Below are 23,443 nucleotides of genomic sequence, written 5' to 3'. Positions count from 1 at the left end.
ATAAATGTTAACCATATCTAGCCACTGTATTATTTAGCAGTCATGTGGGCTTGAATTTAAGTCTCCTCAAACCCATGTATCTCTGTATTCAAACTTGGCCACTTGGATATGTCTGACCTAAAATATTTATACAATACATGTTGAAACCAAATGTTGCGTCTCACATTTGCTGGAACATCGTCAAGTAACCCTGGTAGAACTTGTTCAAGAAAGATCCTATATTTAGCGGAGTTCATGCGGGATGGTAACAGGTATGGGCCGACCATACCTGCCCACACATTTATCGTGAAGCGATGTTGCACCGCATGGGGGTGCACACCATGTGGGTCCCTCCGCTAATCCATACACTAGGTCATGTCTGCCAGCTCACAGTTTGTATATCGATGCATGCTCTTTGTGCGGCAACTACTGTTTGAATGAGTAAACCAGAAATTTTCCCTCTTGCGAACTGATGAACAGCGCTGTGTAGCGACTTACGGTGACGTTTCCGGTTATGGGTTCCTATGCAATTCACATTCCTTTAGATGTTACCTACCTCCCCTAAACGTTTGTACCAATATTTTTGAGACACCCTGTAGAGTTGAAATTAACTTAAGAAACCAAACCTAGTACAGGTTAAAACTTCTTATGCGGGAATTTGTTATCCGTGTTCTACTGTATACATATGACAATTGTTTTGGGCAATGAGATAAACATTTCATGACCAGTGGAAATATCAGTTGAATGCAGCACATCTTAAACCTTTGTTAATTATACATTAGCAAAAATTTGCTAATGTATAATGCCAATAATATATCAACGCACTGATTTTATGATCTAAACTTTCAGTTGCTTCATTTATCTGTTTGGTGTCAAATCTCGATTTGACATCTCCATTCATTTTGGCCCACTTGTCACACATGAATTTTCTAATGGGCTTGTTAATTGAGATGTCTAATGATTGCAATTGGATACGGCCTCCTGGAATTATAGTTAACTCTGTTTTATTCAGCAACTGTCCATTTTCTTGTCTCTGTTATGCCTGACCTGAAATGGTCAGGTCATGTTGTGTCATTTTGATGCAGGACAATTCGGTGCACAACAATTCAGTATATGATATAATCCAGTGCATGAGACAGTTTGGTGTATGGTAGGTTGGTGAAAGACAATTTGGAAGGTGCATCATTTCAGTGCATGACAAAGCAAGATTGAAAATGCAGACTTTTCATTCCATGCTGAAAATGATTAATTTAATAATCCCAGTATAGTTCTGGATATTTTTGTTAGTGTGCTGCTATATATCTTGGTTTTTTAATGCACATTTTATTTTTTAAGGGAAAATCCTATAAAAAATAGTACCCCTTGGACAGGTTAACAAGAATTGGGAAATGAAGAAACTTGTTGCACACTACTTTCCCTTTTACGGGTTGTATTTTTAGGAATATGCATGGCCGTAAATTGTTTTTGGATACTAAAACTAAAGATCACTAATGTATACCAGCTGGTTAATGTATGTCTTCTGATATACATTAACCAGCTTGTTAGCCACTTGTAAGACACTTGATTAACCCCTAGCTTGTAGCCATGAAGGGTATTGTGTATGGCATGTGCGTTTTGTATGCAATAAAGAGTTCTTCATATTTGCCGTGCAATCTGCATTATGCTTTTTATTGGGCATTGTTGAAGGGTGCCCAGAATTTTACTCTGGATCACTATGTGGAATGGCAGTCTGACTCAGTGAAGTATTTTCTCTGGGACCTGTGCTGACTTTAAGTAACCCTGAAGACACTTGATTAGCATGGGGAAGAATAGCTAAAAGGATGTTTATTTTTGCACCGCCTTAAAAAAAAAAAACAAGATTATTTTCATTTATTATTAGTTGTATGGTGCAGGGGGGAAAAAATAAAAATAAATAAATAAAATATATGTGAATATATATACATCACACAGAGCATGATAAAAACAGTGGTTACAAATTTGGAAGGCACAAATAAGTTTTTAGATATCAAACAAGAATCACAACTATAGAACATTTGATTCAGTCAAATTAGATGGTAACAAGTAAGTAGTTAGTACTTGTGTGGGTATGTCTTTGTTACGCACATCTGACATCTTTTTCTACTTATGGGATATGATCTATTTCTGTCCTCCCAATGTTATAGGCTATCAAATGTTATTTGAGGCATAAATAAACTTGAAGAACATTGCATGGAAATACTACTAAGTAAGGAAGTTAAAATAGTTGAATAAAATAAAATATTTAATATTAAAATTCTTTAAAATATGAAAAAATAATTAGACCCAAATAGTCCCAATAACTAAAAATCAGCTGTATCAAATTTCAATGCTGAAATCTTTAAGCCTTGACTTTGGGTTCTATAAAATTATATACAAAGAGAAAAGAAGTTAACACAGATTAACACTGCATAACAAAACCTCAGTTTACAGCTAAGGTGTTTTTTTTTTTTTAACTTGGGATTTTTCTCATTCTTTGATCTTCATTCAAAATTTTGGCCCCATCTTGACACACATGCTTTTCTCATGCCTAAATTTCTAGTTAAAATTTGTCTAACTATTTCTTTGTCCATATTGAGATCTGATGCATCCATTCTAATGTTTAAACAATGATCTCATCTAATCACTGTCCTTACCTAGTTCACATTTTTATCAGTTTTCATGGATACCAGAAGGCTTGGTTATTCATCTTCCTCATTCTCTCTTCTTCTAAAACTCTTATGTCATTCAACATGTGAGCTCTTGACATAAAGAGTGTTGGTTAATCCAGTGAGTCAGTTAACATGTTGGCGATGTGGTACATCACTGGTGGTACATTATGTGTAGTGTACCACATCTTTGCCAGGGTGTTAAGAGCAGTGCCGGACCAAGGTATTTTGGCACCCCTTTACCAAGGATATATATTTCATGATTTGTAAAAATTTGGCACCCCTTAAAGAATGGTGAAGGGCCCTGCTAGCCCATGCCTTAATCCGGCACTGGTTAAGAGGTCTTCTGCTGTGAATTGAGTTCACATGATGTAGCATCAATGTGTTAACCCTCTCTTTGTTCATAATTTTATGAACAAAGAGAGGGTTAACTATAATTCTGCTCATTGGTCTGAGCAGAATTATAGTGTGAGTACTGGCCTTTGCACATCTGTTTCCTATAGACTTTAGTTTTTAGTTGTTGGCCTTCTCTACAGACCAATACATCTAGGAACGGAAAAATTCCTTCTTCCTCTACCTCCGAGGTAAATTGTATGAATAGGGAGAAGCCATTTAAGAAATTCAACACTTCATTTTCACTCCCCCTTTGAATAATTGAGAATGTATCATCCACATATCTCTTCCATGGGCGCATAGGGAGATCTCGACCATTAAATATTCTAGCCTCTAGCTTCTCCATAGCTAGATTAGCTATAATCACACTAATAGGGGAGCCCATGGCTGTACCGTTAACCTGCTTATACATAATATTACCAAAAATCATGGTAGTGCTTGAGAGGCATAGTTCTATACCTTTACAAATATCTTCTAAATTTAATTGCTTTCTACTTCTCAAGGTGGTATCGTTCTGTAAGGCCATGTGTGCACAAAGTACTTCATGGTCGATAGGAATACACGTAAAAAGCGATGTCACATCGAAAGATATAGTTTCATTTTCTTCTGTGTGCTGACTTCTTATGAAGTGCACAAAATCTTTCTTTGATACTGAATTTGGAAGTTCCTACTAATGGAGACAGTATTTTGGCCAGAAACCAGACAAGGCATGTGTGGGACTACCAATGAATGAAACTATAGGTCTAAGGGGGTATACCCACTTTATGTATTTTCGGTAAGCCATAAAATCTTGGTATCTGGCTCCCTGTGGCATGTAATGTCCAATACTGTTCTTTGGAAATTTTGTTGGACTTTAGCCAACTCTGAACCATTCTATTTACCTGACATTCCAAATTCATCAATGGGCTTTTTTGAATGACCTTATAAGTTGTTTGATCATTCAATAGATCTAACGCTTTACTTAGATATTCTTCATTATCAAGGACCACCGCTGTTAGTCTACCTTTGTTCGCTGGTAAGACCACAATACTGTCATCTTGTTTGAGGCTCCTAAGTACTAATTTCTGTTTCACACTAAGATTAGCAGGGGCCCTCTTGGCTTGACTCAGAATGGCTGCTGTTTCAAATCGAATTTCATTTGCCCTATCTTCAGGCAGCTTATTTATTGCTCTTTCCACACCCATCGCTATTTCTGCAACTGGTATTTTTGGTGGAATCATAGCAAATTTTGGTCCTAAATTTAAAGCCTCTATCTGTTCTTTGGTTAGTTGTTTGCTGCTCATGTTCACTATAAAATTATTAGCAGTATTATCACTATTGCTTCTGAACCTAGTTTGCTCTCTGAGTCTATCGAACTTCCCCGTATGCCTCTGTCTATAGATGTCAGAAATTTGTCTTGTTTTTGTTGACACCATACTAATCACCAGTGACAGATGTACTGAAGTCACCCTCTCACTTATCTTATTAAAACACTGTCTTTTGTCTCCCCTGATGTGGTATAAATTCCATGTAGTTTCTCAATCCATATATTTAAGATCTTTTTATACCACTTAGCAACGTTGAATAGTCGTTCATCCTCAAATGGGAGTTTTACTTGAAAGCCTCGGGGTATAAGATTGTGTGCCTTACACCAATGAGCAAACCTCATGATATCTTTCGATGTGACATCGCTTTTTACGTGTATTCCTATCGACCATGAAGTACTTTGTGCACACATGGCCTTACAGAACGATACCACCTTGAGAAGTAGAAAGCAATTAAATTTAGAAGATATTTGTAAAGGTATAGAACTATGCCTCTCAAGCACTACCATGATTTTTGGTAATATTATGTATAAGCAGGTTAACGGTACAGCCATGGGCTCCCCTATTAGTGTGATTATAGCTAATCTAGCTATGGAGAAGCTAGAGGCTAGAATATTTAATGGTCGAGATCTCCCTATGCGCCCATGGAAGAGATATGTGGATGATACATTCTCAATTATTCAAAGGGGGAGTGAAAATGAAGTGTTGAATTTCTTAAATGGCTTCTCCCTATTCATACAATTTACCTCGGAGGTAGAGGAAGAAGGAATTTTTCCGTTCCTAGATGTATTGGTCTGTAGAGAAGGCCAACAACTAAAAACTAAAGTCTATAGGAAACAGATGTGCAAAGGCCAGTACTCACACTATAATTCTGCTCAGACCAATGATCATAGGAACAGTGTGGTCAGAGCGTTAATAGACAGCAAAATCGCACTGTAGTACCTCCGAGGGTAGGAAAGAAGAATATGAACGTGTCACGGTGGATCTTACAAAGTGTGGCTACCCCCAGAGGATTATAAAAAAGTATATTGGAGAAAATCAGAGGAGAGGTGAACCCTTTACTCCAATAGCCACTGCATACATTCCTACTATCCGAACTTAACTAAGCATATAACTAGGGTACTAAGAAATTATCAGACGTGTTGTGTGCAGATTCCAGGCCGGAAGCACACAATTGTGTCACATGTAAAAGACCCCATTCAAAAAGAGAATGCTAGTGGAGTCATTTATAGTATTAAATGCCCGGATTGTGGAGAATATTATGTAGGGGGAAACAAAGCGCAGTCTCAAAAAACGTCTGGGGGAGCACACTAAGGCAATAAGAAATGCAGATTACGGTAAGTCCACCATGGCCGAGCATTTTTGGGAGAAGCAACACCAGATCTCCCTAGATGAAGCTATCATCACTGATCGGGTGCATAGGTTCTGGGACCGCAAGTGGCTCGAGAGTTTGTGGATTAATTCGACAGAGAACATCAATAGAGACAAAGGTTTACGAATTCATCCCCTCTTTGAGGCTACGATCCTCAGAAGGGGTGAACAATTTCATATGACGTGCTCCCGAGCTGCTTCTGGTCCCAGTACACAAGAGAACAGAACACGTGATTTAGACCGTGAACCTGCTGATACTTAAGATGCACCGCAGTACAGTAATACCCCGACTTATGCGAACTTGGAGTTACGCGGTTCTTGATTTTTTTCGTTTGGCAACACTGCTGCCCACTATCTTCAAGGTCGTTTTTCATATGTTATCGATATACGGTGCGACGGCGGAGAGTGAGAGCGAAAGATGAACAAAATTCAACTTTACTGCGCATGAGCTGCACACATATACAAGGATTTGTATTCCAACTGTCATATTTATATGTGTGCATTCGAATTCGTGCTCAACGTTTGTTGGAAATTACATCGTTTTCACAAGAGAAATGGATCGCGTCGGTGGAGCCGTATACAGTTAGTCCTCGTATAACACGTGTTTACACTACACGAATTCGATCATACACTATTTATAAATACGGTAACAATATCTTATAATATAACACAAACCGAATTGGCTTATGCACGATTCACCATTTGTGTTTACAAGAAATGGCAGTTGAACGCAGAATCACCCCAACCGAACGCAACATGATAGGAATGAAGAGAAGATTCTGAAAATGTATTGTTTTAGGGGAAACACATTTCACCATAATAACGTAAAAACCAACACAATTCCAGCTATCGGTATTATCGCAAATGCAATTAGATGGAGTTTACTACCAGTTTATAACAGATTCCACTAGCAGAAACGCAACTGGATTTTTATTGTTTTATGTCAGTCCTCGTATAAACGCGTGTTATACGAGGACTGACTGTATACGGCTCCACCGACGCGATCCATTTCTCTTGTGAAAACGATGTAATTTCCGACAAACGTTGAGCACGAATTCGAATGCACACATATAAATATGACAGTTGGAATACAAATCCTTGTATATGTGTGCAGCTCATGCGCAGTAAAGTTGAATTTTGTTCATCTTTTGTTAAAGTTGAATTTTGTTCATCTTTTGTTCACCTCCTCGTTTTGTAATTGTGCTTTCTTCCCTAAAAATAGTAAAATACTTAAAAGGTGTGAAAAGGAAGCATACTGGTGAAGACACTGCAGACTCAGAGAGAAAAAGAAAAGCAATTATCGATAAACAGAGGCGGACTGGATCAAAAATTCTTACCCGGGAAAATTTATAGTGGCCTCATACTATGGTTTATGGCCAAAATCACACAGGCCTCCGCCCCACCGGGGTTTCCCCGATAAGGCTTATGGCCAGTCCGCCTCTGTCGATAGAGAAAAAATATGAAATTGTGAAACGCTTTGAACGAAATGAAAGACCATGTGATATTGCACGTGCTACAGGCCTAAATGAGGCAATGGCGAAAAGCACATGACAATTGCAAACTTGACAGAAGGTCTTAGCTCGATTGAAAAGGGCTTAAAAATTTTAGAAAACAGACTCCAACGAAGAACGCGTTATAGTTACAAAGCAAGGAATAAAAAAATTATTAGCTTGCTACGAAGAAATTCTGTGTGAAAAAAAGAACTCTGTGTCGTCAGACGAATTTGTTAGATTTTATGAAGCCATCGACATTGAAATAACTTTTTTACGTAAGTCATTTATTTTTTTTAATACATATTTTGTATTAATATATATAAAGAACTGCAATTTTATTAATATTTTTCTTCTAAACTAGTGTTTTTGTTAGTCCTTGGTCCCAATTAAACAAAATTTATATGTATTTATATGCAAAGTTGTACCCAGACTTACGCGAATTCGACTTAAGCGATTTTCATCGGACCCACCTATCGCATAACTTAGGGGTACAAGGAAGCTACCGCTGAAGAAGAACGCAGGAGCCTTCGAAAGCTACGGTCGGTTTTATCACTCTTAACCCGGTATATTTTGATGTATTTTATTGAGATATATATATTTTTTTAAAATATTTTATGTATTTTATCCTTTTTAGTTGTAAAGTTACTTTAATTGTTAATATAGTAGTAAACAGTTTTTTAAAATTCTAGTTTCCATGTCTTATTTTAATCGGTGGTTGGTGAGAAACATTTAAAATTACAATATGAATTTACCGAACCCCAGAGGCCTATTTGAAGAATTATCTACCTCAGTCTTTACATAACCTGCAGGAATCATTGGTAGTGCTACAATTTTTTGGGGAATAAAATATCGAAGTATTTATATTCCTAAAATGGATTCAATTTTATCACCACATTTAATAATCCATTTCATCTTGCATAAGAACTGGAGCCTCACAGTCAATGCATGCTCTTCTGCCAGTGAACTTTCAAGCCATCTGGCTAACTCATTTGAAGAGATAGGTTAGAATCCTGTTTGAGACTGGAGAAATTAAAGAGCTTCAGTTGAAGTTAGCTGATGTCAGGCAGAGGTATCATGCACATAGTTATTCCAGGATTTACAATGTGCGAAACAAGGTTCTTTAAGAATCTTACATTCTATCAGCAAGTGATAAAGAGGCTAAGTACAGCTACCTGCCCCTGCAGATTGTGTATTTAATAATTATATTTATGATATTTTCATTTCTAATTATGTAGTATATAACTGCACTTTTAACTCTGTTTTAGTTATTGTAGCTTCTGAAGAAAGTTGCAAAAAAAGCTATCATAACAAAAGACGACTTTCTCTACATTTAGCAAAAAGTAAATAGTGAATCAGTTAGTGGTCCTTAATTTAGAGCTGTGCTTTTATCTTGCCCTTTAATGGTTCAACAATTTTTTTTTTTCAATCCTATTCTTTTAACCATTAAAGTGCTTGGAATAGTATATAAATGTGTATATTGTGAAAATTCCTAAGACTTAGAATGGAACGAGTAAAAAATGCTCAAAACAATGCTGCCAGGACCCTTATGTTTGTAAAGTTGCAGCAGCTTTCCCAAATTTAAAATGATTATATGAGATTAAGCAAATGCTTATACTGGTATATGAATAATTTAATCATTTAATTTTTCAGGTTGGAAAGGCTATGGCTTCCAACGAAAGTGCAGCCTATGAAATTATGAAATCTTTAGATGTTGATTATGTTCTAGTCATCTTTGGGGGTGTTATTGGCTATTCAGGCGATGACATCAATAAATTTCTGTGGATGGTACGAATAGCAGAAGGAGAACATCCAAAAGATATTAGAGTAAGTTTTGAAGGTCACTTAGTATTTGAAAATTGTACAAAATGTATTTGCATACTGTTTCAGTGATATTTTATTCATTTAAATATCTGATTGCAAATACTTAATTATCTTTTTTTTCCCCTCCCTTTCCTACTTTTCAGGAAAGCGACTATTTTACAGATAGAGGAGAATTTAGAGTTGATGAACATGGATCACCTATATTATTAAACTGTCTTATGTATAAATTAAGTTATTATAGGTTTGGAGAACTTCAGGTAAATAATAATTTAATTAGTAGTTTAATTTATGCAGTTATTTTTATAGCAGAATTATATTTTTTTTTGTTAACAACTACAAATGATCCAAACTTATACCGCATTAAAAAAAAAAACCCCATCTCATCTGTCCATTCCCTCTAATACATTTTTTTTTTAATGCAATGCTTCCCTAAATTTATTCAAACCTATCCACTTCCATTTGTTTGAACAGTTAGTTACTCTGACAGAAACCAAATTTATGCACATCAATCCTGTAACTATCCTTTTTTCATTTTTAGTTTGTCCCCTTATGTGTGTTGTCTGAGATTATCATCAGCATTTAGTTTACTTAATCTGTTTAAAGCCTTAAATACTTTCCGTTGCAGGTGCCTAGTTTATAAGCACTGCAGTTTGCAGAACTGAACTCTTTTAATGTAAGAGTGCCCTATTGGGAGTTGACCATTCTAGTTGCTCTTCTCTGCACTTTTTCCAAGAGATGCATGTCCTTCTTAAAATGAGGCCTGCAGTACTCAAGATGTGGCCTAACCATTGCTTTGTACAAGGGTCAGTTCATAAGTGATGCCTGTTGGATTAGTAAGTGTTGCTAACTGGTGGTCGGTAAACCATTGCTGTGATAACTTAAGGATTTCATTCCTAGCAAGATACATCATTCCTGTATTGTATCCATCATCTTGCCCACCATTTTAATGCCAGTCTTGCACAGTATAGCAGAGCTAGAGTATCATATTTTGATATATTGCACTGTTTTATTTGTTAAACTTCACTTGTACTGAGTACTTAGGCTTAGATCTCATAGGTTGCTCATTATCCTCAGCTTCTAAAATTATTCTGAGTGCTGAGATTATTAGGTAACGATCAGTTTAAAAGTGCAACAAAAGAAGGATGAAATCTATATGCTGTTCCTATAATTTTTTGAATGGAGCTAGAAAGCTTATTGCTAAATAGAGGTGAAGATAGTTGAACAATTTAGAATACATATAAATGCTCTTTATCCTTGAATTATTATTGTAAGTGTTAGGTTGTAAATATTAGGTTATATTTACAACCTAAAATATTAGGTTGTAGCTAGAAAAGGGGTCTCAAACTCTGAGGTGTTTTCTGGCTGCATTAGTGGTCTTTAGAAGTTTGTGAGCCACGCTAGTGGCTCTCTGAAACTTACAGCAAAAGCTGTGTGCATGGCATACTTGGCATTGCATTACTGAAAGAAATATATGAAATATTTTTACATATTTCCTGTGGCACAATAAAACCTTATGACCAGCAATGTTTATGAAGGATTACATAATTTATGAATTATTTTAAATTTATACTAGTGTATCTTATTTAAGTATAACCATTTACTATCATTTTCCTATAGGTTTAATACTGTTAACTTGTAAAAGTTGGCAACGTTTGAGCCCACACAACAGCTGTTTTAGGGTTGCTGTGACCCAACAGTTTGACATGCCTAAGCTAGATAAAAGCTTTATTTTGAGAAACAAGCATTAATTGTTTTTATGAATGTTTTACTCACTGAAGTTACTCCCAGGACTGTTTGGGAATATCTTAATCTAACCTTGATATCATAAATAATAAAAAAATAATAATAATAAAAAAATACCTGGTTCACCAAATACATAGGGTGACAAGATTAGTGTTGCAAATATATGCATTCTTCATACGTGCAAATTGACACACCCATGAAGAATGGCTGAGATTGTGTGGACTGCTTGGTTCAACAGTAGAAATTTAAGGAAAGATCTGATTGAGAGAAATATATTAGCACCTTATAAGGTGCTGAAAGGGTTGAATAAAATGATTGAGGTAAGTGTGTTCTCCTTTATAGGTGAGACATGAACTGGAGACATAAATAAAAATTTTGGGATTAGATCTCATGAAGTTCACCTGTAGACAGAGAGTTAGTATTAGTAATGGCTACACGATGCAAGGAAGCCTATGGCTTATGTTGCACCAGCCAAAAAATAATAATAAAATAAAATAATAAGAATAAAAACAAATTAATAATAATAAGGAAAAAAAATAAGAAGAAAATTTTTAAAAAAATAAGAAGAAAATTATAAAAAAATAATTAATGAGGGAAAAAAATGGACAACCTATGCATTTCCTTCCTCCCTTAGGTAATTATCCAGCTGACCTTTGAATTTCCCCAAACTGTCAGCCTCTACCACCCATGTAGGTAACTTATTCTAATAATTTATTACTCGCTGGCTAAAATAAAACTTCCTGCAATCCAGTCTAAACAACTCCCCCCCCCACTCCCCGTAACTTGAAATTACAGCCCCTTATTCATATTGTTTGACATTACAAGAATGCAAAATGGAATGACCTTCTAGATTTCTTTTCTTCTTTTCCTTGGTCGGATTACTATTTCAAAACTTCCGATGTCAACGTTTGCTCAGATCGTGTCAGTGAAATTATTCTTTATTCTTGCAGGAATGGAATCCTTTATCCCACACTCCACTTTAAAATCTTGTCCTTTATCTAAACCTTGGCTTTCCAATAAATGGGCTAAGGCTGCTCAAGAGAAGAACGTTACATATCGTAATTGGCTTGTTTCTAGTTCTTCAGTTTCATTTTCTGCCTACACCAAAACTCGCAACAATTGTAAAGCAGTTATTAATCAGTCCAAACTAGAGTTTGAACAGGCTAAGAGTAGAAAACTTGCTTCTTGCCCTAATAGTAGCCAAGCATTCTGGTTTCTTGCCAAAGCTATTGGCTGCAACTTTTGCCCATCTCTGTCCAAACTAGATGGTTCTGTTGTCACTTCAGCAAAAGATAAAGCTGACCGGCTAGCATCCCATTTTACTTCCAACTCGTGTATTAATGATCTTGGTAAAACACCTCCCACCATTCCCAACACGCTCCATTCAATGCCTCATGTGGTCTTCCGTCGAAAGGATGTTGGAAGGATTTTGACGAATCTTGTAAGAAAGCTCCAGGTCCTGATGGTATTTCTCCACTTGTTCTCAAAACCTGTTCTCCTGAACTTACTCCTGTTCTTTGCCGCATTTTTTCACCTTTCTTATTCCAAAGGTGTTTTTCCTTCTGCTTGGAAATTTGCTCATATCCAGCCAGTTCCAAAAATGGTGACAAATCCCTCCCGTCCAATTATTGTCCCATTGCAATTACTTCTATTCTTTCTAAAGTAATGGAGAAATCAACTACCTAGAAACCTTCCGTCTGATCAACGATCGGCAGTATGGATTCTGTCAGTGTCAATCCACTAGTGGTATTCTGTCTTATATTACCTATTTATGGACAAATTCAATGGAAAAGTTCGGTGAAACACAAGCAGTTGCTCTTGACATCTCAAATGCTTTCAATCATGTTTGGCATAGAGGTCTTCTAAACAAGCTTCCATCTTATGGTTTGCCAACTGTTTTTTTTTTGTAATTGGTTATCCAGTCTTCTCTCTGATTGCTCACTGAGGGTGATGGTAGATGGAACTCTGTCTTCTAACTTCTCCACTAATGCCGGTGACCCCCAAGGTTCAGTTCTTTCCCCCCACTCTTTTCCTCTTGTATATTAATGACCTTCTTCCATTGACTGGAAAATCCTATCCATAGTTTTGCCGAAAATCTCAAAAATCTGCTACCAATTTCTTAAATGCCGATCTCCAGGTAATTCTCCAGTGGGGCAAAGACAACTTAGTTGATTTCAATCCTTCTAAAACTCAGTCTTGTCTTATATCTCGCAAAAAGGATTCTTCTGCTCCTATGCTTATCTTTGGTGACACTCCAATTTCTAGGCAAAATGATATATCTCTTTTGGGGATTACTCTGCATCTAAAAAACTTGGTTTTCTCTTTCGCCCTTGGTGTTACTTTTCTTCCAAACAGCTGTTCACTCTGTACAAATCGCAAATCTGCTCTACCATGACATATTGTTCTCACATCTGGGGTGGTGCCTGCAAAACCTCTTTCAAGCTTCTTGATTCTGTTCAGAAGAGGTGCAGTTAAGTTAATTAATGATTCATCCCTCACAGAGTCTCTCCACTTGCTGTCTCAGAGACATACTGTTTCTGCTGTGTGCATTCTATAGATATTTCCATGGGCGTGGTTCATCCGAATTGCTTCTATAATTCCCCCTCTCTCTTTCAAAACAGTCCGAACACGTGCAGCCAACATCCATTTACTGTCCGTCTTTAAACTCACAGAACCAACTTTTCATCTTCCTCGTTTATTCATTGAACTGCCGTTTTCTGGAACAACCTTTCTTCATACGTATTTCCTAAAAATTGCAGTTTACAGAAGTTCAAGTCCAATGTCAACAAATATCTTCTTTCATCTTCTCAACCTCCAATCCAAGCACAGTACTAAATACTATAGGTTCTAATACCTCTCGTGTTTGGGGTTTACATAAAAAAAAAATATTGCTTATGCCTCTTAGAGCCTTAAACATCTCAATCAAGTCTCTTCTAAGGTGCCTAGTTTCCAAGCTCTGCAACCGACATATTCAAAGTCTTTCCTCATATGGGTGCCCTTTTGCCAATCTCACCAGGCAAGTTACCCATCTTTGGACCCTTTCAAGAAGCAGTCTTTCTTTAGGTGTTGTCTCCATACTTCAATATGGTATCCCGTGGTCTAACAATAGCTTTATGTAATGGGATTATGATTTCCTTATCTATACTAGCAGTTGTTCGATAAATCATCAATAGGACACAATGGGCCCTCCTTGCAATCAGTCTATAATGCTCGGAGAACTTCGTATCTGAACGTATCGTAATATCCAAGTCTCTTTCCTCCACTACCGGCTTTAGTTCAACTCCAAGTGTACAAGTTATTTTGGGATTACTGGTGTTTTTTTTTTTTTTTTAAGGAGCATTAGCAACTAAGGCCATATTGCTCCAGAGATATGCTGTTGTCATTCCCTTTCCGTATTTGGTGGTCACGGACTCGAACCCCGGTCTAATCAAGAAGCATGTGTGTGTGCTACCCACTGCTGCTCCTGCCCACTTGGCTATGGAGGCGCCTTGGGGTTACTGTTCCCCAGGTGCAATACACTTTGCTGGATTAAAGCATAGCTGCCATTTTTCTGACCATCCCTGAAGTCTATCTAGGTCATCATAAATCATCGATGTAATTTATGAAAATCAAAAACAACAGTGGTCCTAATGCTGATCCTTGGGGAACCCCACTTCTTATATCAACCCAATCTCAGGAATAACCATTTATTACAACCTCCTGCCCTGAAGCCATACATCTAAGGATTTTCCCTGTGATTCCAACCTGTTTCAGATTATAAAGTAACCACTCATGTGGGACTGTGTCAAATGCCTTGCTGAAATCCAAATAAACAACATCAAAATTATTTCCTAGGTCCAACTCTCGAGTGACCCTGTCAAAATAGCCAACCAGATTAGTTAAACATGATTTTCCCTTTACAAAATCGTGCTGCTTATCCTTCAGAATTCTATTTTTATCTGAATTTCACCTTTGATCATTGCCTCCATGATTTTCCCAACTACTGAGGTTAGACTGACCAGCTGGTAATTTCCCACTTCACTCGTAGAACCGCCCTTATGTACTGGAGATACATTGGCACTTTTCCAATGCAATGGAATCACTCCCGATTGATCTCTCATAATTTGCCTCAATGGTTCAATGCACTCACTTGCTGCCTCCCTTAAGATTAAAGGGTAAATGCCATCAACCCCGGGAGACTTACTGGCCTGTAGGTTTGAAAGTTTTTTTTCATTAAATAAACATGAAATTTCAACATCATTAATTATATTTTTTAAACTTCATTCCCGTAATTTCTCATTGACATAAAGGGTTTTTCTTCTGTAAATATCGATGGAAAGTAACTGGTGAGTTCATCTGCAACATCAGCTGAGGTACCTACTACTATCCCACATCCATTACATAAAGGTATGGTCTGGTTTGTCCTTCTCTTCTTTGCGTTTATATTTGTGAAGAATTGCTTATCCCCCTTCCCTCTTTGCCAGCGATTTCTCATAATCTGCCTTTGCCAGCCTTACCTTTTCAGTGTGAATTATTACAGATCAATTTGTAGATGTTATATAGGCTTCAGTACTTTTTATTGCACTGTAACTTTTCCATGCAGTCTTTTTCTGCTCAAGTAATCTGGCAACTTCATTATTCATCTAACTTGGAATTCTCCTTGTGGAGTATACACATTCAAGACTTCTGTGATTATTGTTTTAAACGTATACCATAATTCAATTGTATTTGCTGTCTGTGAGATATTTACCCAGTTAATAGAGGCCATGTAGCACCTTAAGGCATCGTAATTTCCTTTCTTGAAATTGTAACCCATTCCTTTGCCTTTAACTACTGCTACCTCTCTGTTCATTGTCCACTGTAGAATTCAGTGAACACTTCCTGCTTCTGGTTCCTGTACTGTCAGCCCTATTATGTCATCTGGTTCATGGGTGATGGTGAGGTTTAGAGTATTCTTTTGCGTAGTACTTTCCCTGGCATGTTGATACAAATAGCAATCATTTGGTTAATTTAAAACTTTTTTGTCCCGAGTGGAGTTTCCTTCCCATTTGCTCCAATCAATTAGAGGCAAATTAAAATTGCCCATAATAAGACATTCACGATTATTTGCCCATTCCATATGCATGTAGAAGCTCTCATCATAATCTTCACAATCACCTGGCCTGTGGATTACTCCCACTCTCATTATACCTTTGTTTCTAACTATCTCACACCATACAGATTGTATACTAGCATGCGAAATGTCTGAATCCGGGGAAAGCTGTAGTCGCACTCAAGCTGATTTTGATAAGAAGCATGACCCCACCACCCCTTCTATCTTCCCTATCCTTCCTAAACACGTTATACATAGCGTACTGAAACTCATCATCCCCTATCATCAGGTGGCACCACATTTCCATAAGCTCTATTATGTCAGCATTACTTGTCCTAACCAACAGTTCGAAATCACTCATTTTATTGACGACGCTTCTGACATTACTGTATGAACAATTAAGACTTGGTGTTCTTGTATAGTTAACTACCCTACACACCCCTTAAAGTTATTTAAGCTCATTTCCCTGGCATTTGCTACCCGCTCATTTGAAACGTTTCTGCCCACAGAACATCTTGCGACTATGTTCTGTTGCAGTAACAAACATACTCTTGAGGTATGTGCAAGCATTGATTTTACCAATACTATCAGATAAATGGGTATCTATATTACTCTTGCCCCCCCCCCCAAATTAGCATTATCCCTGAACCTTTAAGGTATCCTCAATAATACTGGCAAAAACTCTTGTATCACCTTTGTTTAAATGTATCCTGTCTCTACAAAACAGATTCCTTCTATCTACAATTGCAGGTTGAGCTGATAGGAATTTCCCCCCAAAAAGCCTTGCAGAGTCCAAGTCTTGAGTTAATCCACAAGGCTCTCAGCATATAATCCCTCCTATCATGCCTGGGCAGAATTGCAGACACATGGATATTGTGACCTAACTCGCAACATTTCTTCAGCATGGTCCTGTATTTGTCTAACAAATCGTCAGTTGTGTATGCTTAATGTCATTAGTCCCCACATGAATAATATTCTCTTTTCCCCCTTAAAATCTTTGTGATATTTTTCTAAAGCACATTTCTGGAGGTCACTGCCATAAAACAAAAACAATTTGCACTTTCCGGTTTATTAGGCTTTTTTGTTAGTGCAATCGATTATAAACAGGTAGTAAACTCTTCTGTTATTGCATTTGCAAAAATACCAATATCTGGAATTGTGTGGGTTGTTATGTTATTATGGTGAAATGTGTTTCCCCTTCACTGCAATCTTCAATCATGTAAAAAACATAAATTTTCAGAATCTTCTCTTCATTTTTTTTTTTAATCTTTGTGAACTGATTACTCCCCACGAATCATGTTAGTTGCAATCTCACTTGTGCGTATCATGTTAGTTAGTTGCAACTTGTGTGTGCCATTAAAAAATGCTTATGAATGCTATTGTGAAATTTATAAAGAAAAGAGAAGAGATTATCTTGGAAACACCTCTTGAAGCAATTCTGATAGAAGACTCCTTGTGCAACAAACCAACAATGAGTGATCAGCGAGTGTGCATTTAATCGATGATGATGAAGAATAAACATTCTTTAACATTTGTAAGTCATAAATACTTTCTTTAAATTATAATTTGCTTGATTTTACAGGCAGTTTTCATTTATTTGGATAAATCAATCATTGTTTAAACATAAGCTGACAAAAACTAAAACTGACAAAACAAATGTTGAATAGATTCAGAAGATAAAAAATAATAAATAAATAATATGTAGACTAAACAATGCCCACTCTTAACTGCTAACAGAGCATCAACTGGATTTTATATATGTGATATATATATATATATACACACACACACACACACACACACACACACACACACACACACACACACACACACACAGTAGACTATATTAAATCCAAAAATACAGTAACTACCTGACATATGTAAGAGATATGTTCCAGGACTTCTTACGTAAATCGATTTTTACGTAACTTGGGAATGACTAATAAAATATTACTACTATATCCCTGATATGCCAAAATTACAAAAACCACATAATATCCTCGGAAGAATGAAGAAAAATAGTTATATATTTTTAATTAGTTCAATTAAAAACTTTATCTGGGGACATCGGTGAAGTAGCCGCAGTGGCACAAAAGAAAAGAAAAGAAAAGAAAACACACATGTTATCGTACTGTGAAAACTGATATGCACAAGCAGTTCTCGCTTTACGAGTTCTCGGGTTTACGAGTTTTTTTCCCCAAGTATCAAGTATCAACAAAATCGAAAATATGAACATTAATTGCAAAAAATGAATGTTAACATTCATAAATACCACATTTCAAACTACATGCATAACTATACAATACAGTGTACCCAGCTTTATGATATTAATCTGTTCCAGAGACACCATCGTATCGTTAAAAGATTGTAATGTGAACCCAATAACACTTTTTTTTTTTTGGTAATTCATTTCAAGATCTCGGAAGTTAAAATTTTCACTGTATAACTAAGCTATTTATCTCTCTAAAATGTCATTTTTAAGGTCGTCACAAACATGACCTTAAGGCCATATAAAAGGTCGTGAGTGTGGTTTGTAAATTATATTAGTTACCAATTCAAATCATTAAAATGCATTGTTATCCTATGTTCTGTTATAAGAATCAATTTTAAACACCTTTGCGATATTTTTCTAAAGCACATTTCTGGAGGTCACAACCATAAAACAATTTGCACTTTCCGGTTTATTGGGTTTTTCTCTTACTGCAAGCAATTATAAATGGGTAGTAAACTCGATCTTCTTGCATTTGTGAAAATACCGATAGCTGGAATTGTGTGGTTTTTTTTTATGTTATTATGGTGAAATGTGTTTCACCTTTACTGAAATCTTCAATCATATAAAAAACAAATTCAGAATCTTCTCTTCATTCCTTTTTTAAGCTTCGTAAACTTGTTACTCTACGCGAATCGTGTTAGTTGCAATTTGTGTGTGCCGCTAAAAAATGCTTATGCATGATATTGTGAAATTTATAAAGAAAATAGATTATCTTGGAAACAAAAGCCTCTTGAAACATTTCTGAAGAAGACGACTTCTCATGCAACACACCGAGTGCTGTGCCAATAATGAGTGATCAACGAGTGTGCATTTAGTCGATGATGACGAAGGATAAACATTCTTTAACATTTGTAAGTCGTAATTAATTTCTCTGTTATAATTAGCTTGATTTTACAGGCTACGGTTTCATTTCTTTGGATAAATCAATCATTGTTTAAACATAAACTAATTAGCTAACTAATTTCATTGTTGATAACGTAACCCCTATTTTAACTTTGTCTATGGGAAATAACTTCCTGCTTTACGAGCGTGTGCTAGGAACGAATTAACTCGTAAAGTCGAGAACTACCTATATTTTGTAGCCTTGGTTATTATTATAGTTGACGTCATTAGTGCCAATCGCTTCACTGCTTCTGGTATTCTGTTCTCCTTTATGATTGTGTTCACCGTTACCACTGACAAATCTGAATTGTGCACGATATTTGTTGATGTTTGACCATTTTCATACATCATTATTTTAATTTTCTGATCCCACTCGATCGCTTTCCTTTTCTTGATAGATTTACTAGTACCGCTGTCACTTTTCTCTTAGTAGGCACCATGATAACAAAATTTTCTGAAAAGAATTTCACAGGGTTAAGGCAAACTCACTATTATCACCCCATGCGAACTGCCATTTTACTAAAACACGTTTCTGGAGGTCATTGCCATAAAAACAATATGCACTTTCCAGTTTATTGGGCTTTTCTGTTAGTGCATCTAATTATAAACGGGTAGTAAACTTGATCTTATTGCGTTTGCAATAATATTGATAGCTGGAATTCTGTGGGTTTTTAAGTTATTATAGTGAAATGTGTGTGACTGAAATCTTCAGTCATATAAAAAAATATATAAAAAACGTTACAGAAGTCGGGGACTTACTGTATCGAAAAATGTTCAGCAACTTACGTAAAAAGTATGGCGATAGATTAAAAAAAAAAAAAAAAAAAAAATTGTGTACTACTTGCATGTCCAATATGATGTTTCCCTTTATTTTAAATCTAATGATTTAAAATTGACCCTTTATTTAGCTTCCTTTTATTTTTTAAAATGACATGTATGGTTTGGTTACCAACATTATAATGGTTCTTTAGAGATTTAACGGATGCACGGTTTTCAACCTTTTGAAACAAAATTTGTCCTTTTGTGGTGTGATGGAACGCAACAATCGACGCAACGCACTAAAACAAACTAAAAATTGGTCTCGGTTTTTTTTTTTTTTTTTTTAGTGATTTGTCCTTTTGCAATGTGATGGAACATAATTGACGCAACAGATTGAAACAAATTAAATTTTTTTTTTTTTTTTTTTTAGCGACAGGTGTGAAGATATTGGGGTTTGCAAGATAATAGACACAATAATCTCCTAATGACGAGTTATAACACTGTTTCTTGTTGCTCATTTACGACTTGCAAAACATCTGTTTATACAGATGTTTTGCAAGTCTTAAATGAGCAACAAGAAAGCAACAAAATAGGTTCTGTTATTGCAAAACATCTGTTTATACAGATGTTTTGCAATAACAGAACCTATTCTAGTTATTACTTGATTTCAGGTTTTTTTTTTTTTTTTAATTTGGAGTCGAAGTGTCCCAGCTAATCCGATCCCGGTAAATTGAGTCTGCTGTATATATATAAAATAGTATTAAGAAAATAAGTAAGAGTAGAGGGTCAAGAGTAATTGTAGTGAAAAGGAAGATAACATTAATTATGGATCAGGGACATTGCAAAAGCAAACGTGCCCTACAGCCGTAATGTATATACATATTGGTATGAAAAAAGTGTGAAGAAGCTTTTGTGTTTAATACTATTGAATCTACAGTATACATGAAGTGAACTTGAAGGAATGGATAAGAAATGTAGTGATATATGGTAGGATGAAGTAACCAAGTACGATATGAAAAAGAGACAAATAGTTAGCAAAATAAGACTACATTGCAGTGTCTTCGTCAGAGGTCATCTACCGAAATTATGAGAAAGACGGCAATGTTCTTGCTTCTGTTTTCAACATGCCCTGTATACTATGGTGCATGTGTGCTATATAGAACACGGGTTGAGAACGAAATTTTGCAGCAAGGATAAGACCTAATAAATTATGCCAATAAATGTAATTATAATTATTAGCAGGGCATACAGATCATGGATGACCTTACAGAAGCAAGCAAAAAAGAATTGAAAAACTGAATAAGTCAGAATAACCAGGGACCACCAATTCAAAATTTTGTGGAGTAACAGAAGGTTAGATCTCATGATGTGTGTGTGTTTTTGGTGTGGGGAGGTAGCATGTTGGATCATTGGAATAAATTTTCCACCACATTGGTTGAGGTAGAGATCTTTATAAAGCCTAAAGTAGAATTGGATGGCCACTCTTGAAGGTGACAGACAATGCTGCTGCTGCATTTTTGGCAAATGCAGAAAAAGGCAATGTGCATATTGCTAAATGTTAACTTGTCAATATTGAAATAAGAGTTAGAAGTGATAGTGATACCAAGAAATAACCATATAGATGAAAAATACTGACTTAGAGCAGTGAACTTGCCTTGAGACTGTTGATTATTTCATCTTTCCACCAAACCCTAGAGAGTTGGAGTTTGGAGCCACAATCTGTCACAGACAGCCTTGCCTTTCTACAGCAGAGCTGTATGCCATGAATGTTTGTGGAAAAGTTACAGCCTACAAGCCTTTGACAACAAAAACAAATCCATTGATTGGTTTGGTGCAAGGCATACCAAAGCTCAAATGTGAAGCAGCAATTCATGCTGCCAACTGAAAATCATGTACTTTCAGATGGATACATTTGAGACTGGAGAATGCTTATCAACTGTGCTTTATGAATTTAGGAAGAGGAGCTGTCATGGTTTAGGGATGGTTCTTGTATTTTTTTTTTTTTTTTTTTTTTCTTAGAGAAACCCCAAACATGAGAGGTATTAGAACCTATAGTACTTAGTACCGTGCTTGGGTTGGAGGTTGAGAAGACGAAAGAAGATATTTGTTGACATTGGACTTGAACTTCTGTAGATTGTAATTTTCAGGAAATACGTATGAAGGAAGGTTGTTCCAGAAAACGGCAGTTGAATGAATAAACGAGGAAGATGAAAAGTTGGTTCTATGGGTTTGAAGTTGGACAGTAAATGGATGTTGGCTGATGGCGGCAGGTGTTCAGACTGTTTTGAAAGAGAGAGCGGGAATTATAGAAGCCAATTCAGAAGAACAGTGCCCATGGAAGTATCTGTAGAAAAGGCATGCAGCAGAAACAGTACGTCTATGAGACAGCGAGTGGAGAGACTCTGTTAGAGATGAATCATTAATTAACCTAACTGCCCTCTTCTGAACGGAATCAAGAAGCCTGAAAGAGGTTTTGGGGACACCACCCCAGATATGAGAACAACATTCCATGGTAAAGCGATTTGCGATTTGTACAGAGTGAATAGCTGTTTGAAAGAAAAGTAACGCAAAGAACGAAAGAGAAAACCAAGTTTTTTAGATGTAGAGGAAACAATATTTGTAATGTGCTTGGTCCAATTGTATGGACCAGCTCTGGGGGCCTGTGTTTGGAACCACAAATGCTTCTTTGCAAAGAAGTTAATAGCATGTTGTAAGAAGTTATTAACGTTTGTAAATATGCTTCTTTGCATATTGATGTTCTGGATAATTCTGTGTGATTTTGGCATTGTGACAGTTTAATGGAAGTTTAAAGTTATGATAGATTGTATTAAATGTAACTAAACTTTGTTATTGTTTGCAATCATGTTAACTAAAATGTGCTTTTGAAATATTTGTATTCTCTATAATTCTGAATTGGAATGCAGAATTATAGGCAAGGCAAAGACTGTCCTCTTCATAAGTGGAGCATATGCATACTTTAAAGAAGAAACAAACATAACACTGCTAGCTTTCTACCAATAATTATCAGTTTTCTGTTATGCATTGAAGCAGTCATTACAGCTAAAGCTGATCAACATGTTACTAACTTCTTTGCATAAATAAATACGCTTTTTATATAATCAAGTATCCTATGACTTAAGTTATGATAGACTGTATTTAATGTAACTAAACTTTGTTATTGTTTGCAATCATGTTAACTAAAATGTGCTTTTGAAATATTTGTATTCTCTATAATTTTGATACTTTGCAGTCCTAGTTTTGTAATACACGATAAAGTTATAATGATAACTTCATTTATAAAATAATTCTTGCTCTAACTTAATGGATTAAATATATAATGATAAGAATATAGATTAGTATTAATAAGGGTCATATGGTGCAAGGAAGTCTTATGCTGCACCAGCCAAAAAAATAAAATAAAATAATTATTTTATTTAATTAAAATAATTAAATAATAAGAGAAAAGGAAATAGACAACCTATGCATTTCCCTCCTCCTGTAGGTAACTCTCCAACTCACCTTTGCATATTAAGTTTTGAATTGCCATTACAATAGAAAACATGAGATTAAATTCTTACCTGCTGACAGACTCCTCTTGCCAATGCTCCCAGAAACCTGATGTGCATACCAAATATTGATGTAGAGGTTAAATAAAGTGTGGGAGAAGACTGTACAATTAATGTATATATTAT

The 23,443-nt window shown here is 36.0% G+C and overlaps 1 protein-coding gene across 2 annotated transcripts in view; it reads left to right on the top strand.

Annotated features, from left to right (window-relative positions):
• The window catches only part of Stt3B (catalytic subunit 3B of the oligosaccharyltransferase complex), a 247,533-nt gene that overhangs the window by 206,749 nt on the left and 17,341 nt on the right, over positions 1-23,443 (top strand). For both annotated transcript variants that reach the window (XM_090381684.1, XM_090381685.1), the window contains exons 14-15: positions 8,854-9,027; positions 9,168-9,281. In XM_090381684.1, the coding sequence (XP_090237810.1) occupies positions 8,854-9,027; positions 9,168-9,281 (288 nt within the window). The remainder of the gene's footprint in view (positions 1-8,853; positions 9,028-9,167; positions 9,282-23,443) is intronic.

Source organism: Mastigoproctus giganteus, chromosome 9 (genome assembly GCF_048544385.1).
Source record: "Mastigoproctus giganteus isolate SK-2022 chromosome 9, ASM4854438v1, whole genome shotgun sequence".
NCBI classification, from domain to species: domain Eukaryota; kingdom Metazoa; phylum Arthropoda; class Arachnida; order Uropygi; family Thelyphonidae; genus Mastigoproctus; species Mastigoproctus giganteus.
This window is presented reverse-complemented; position numbering and strand designations above follow the sequence as displayed.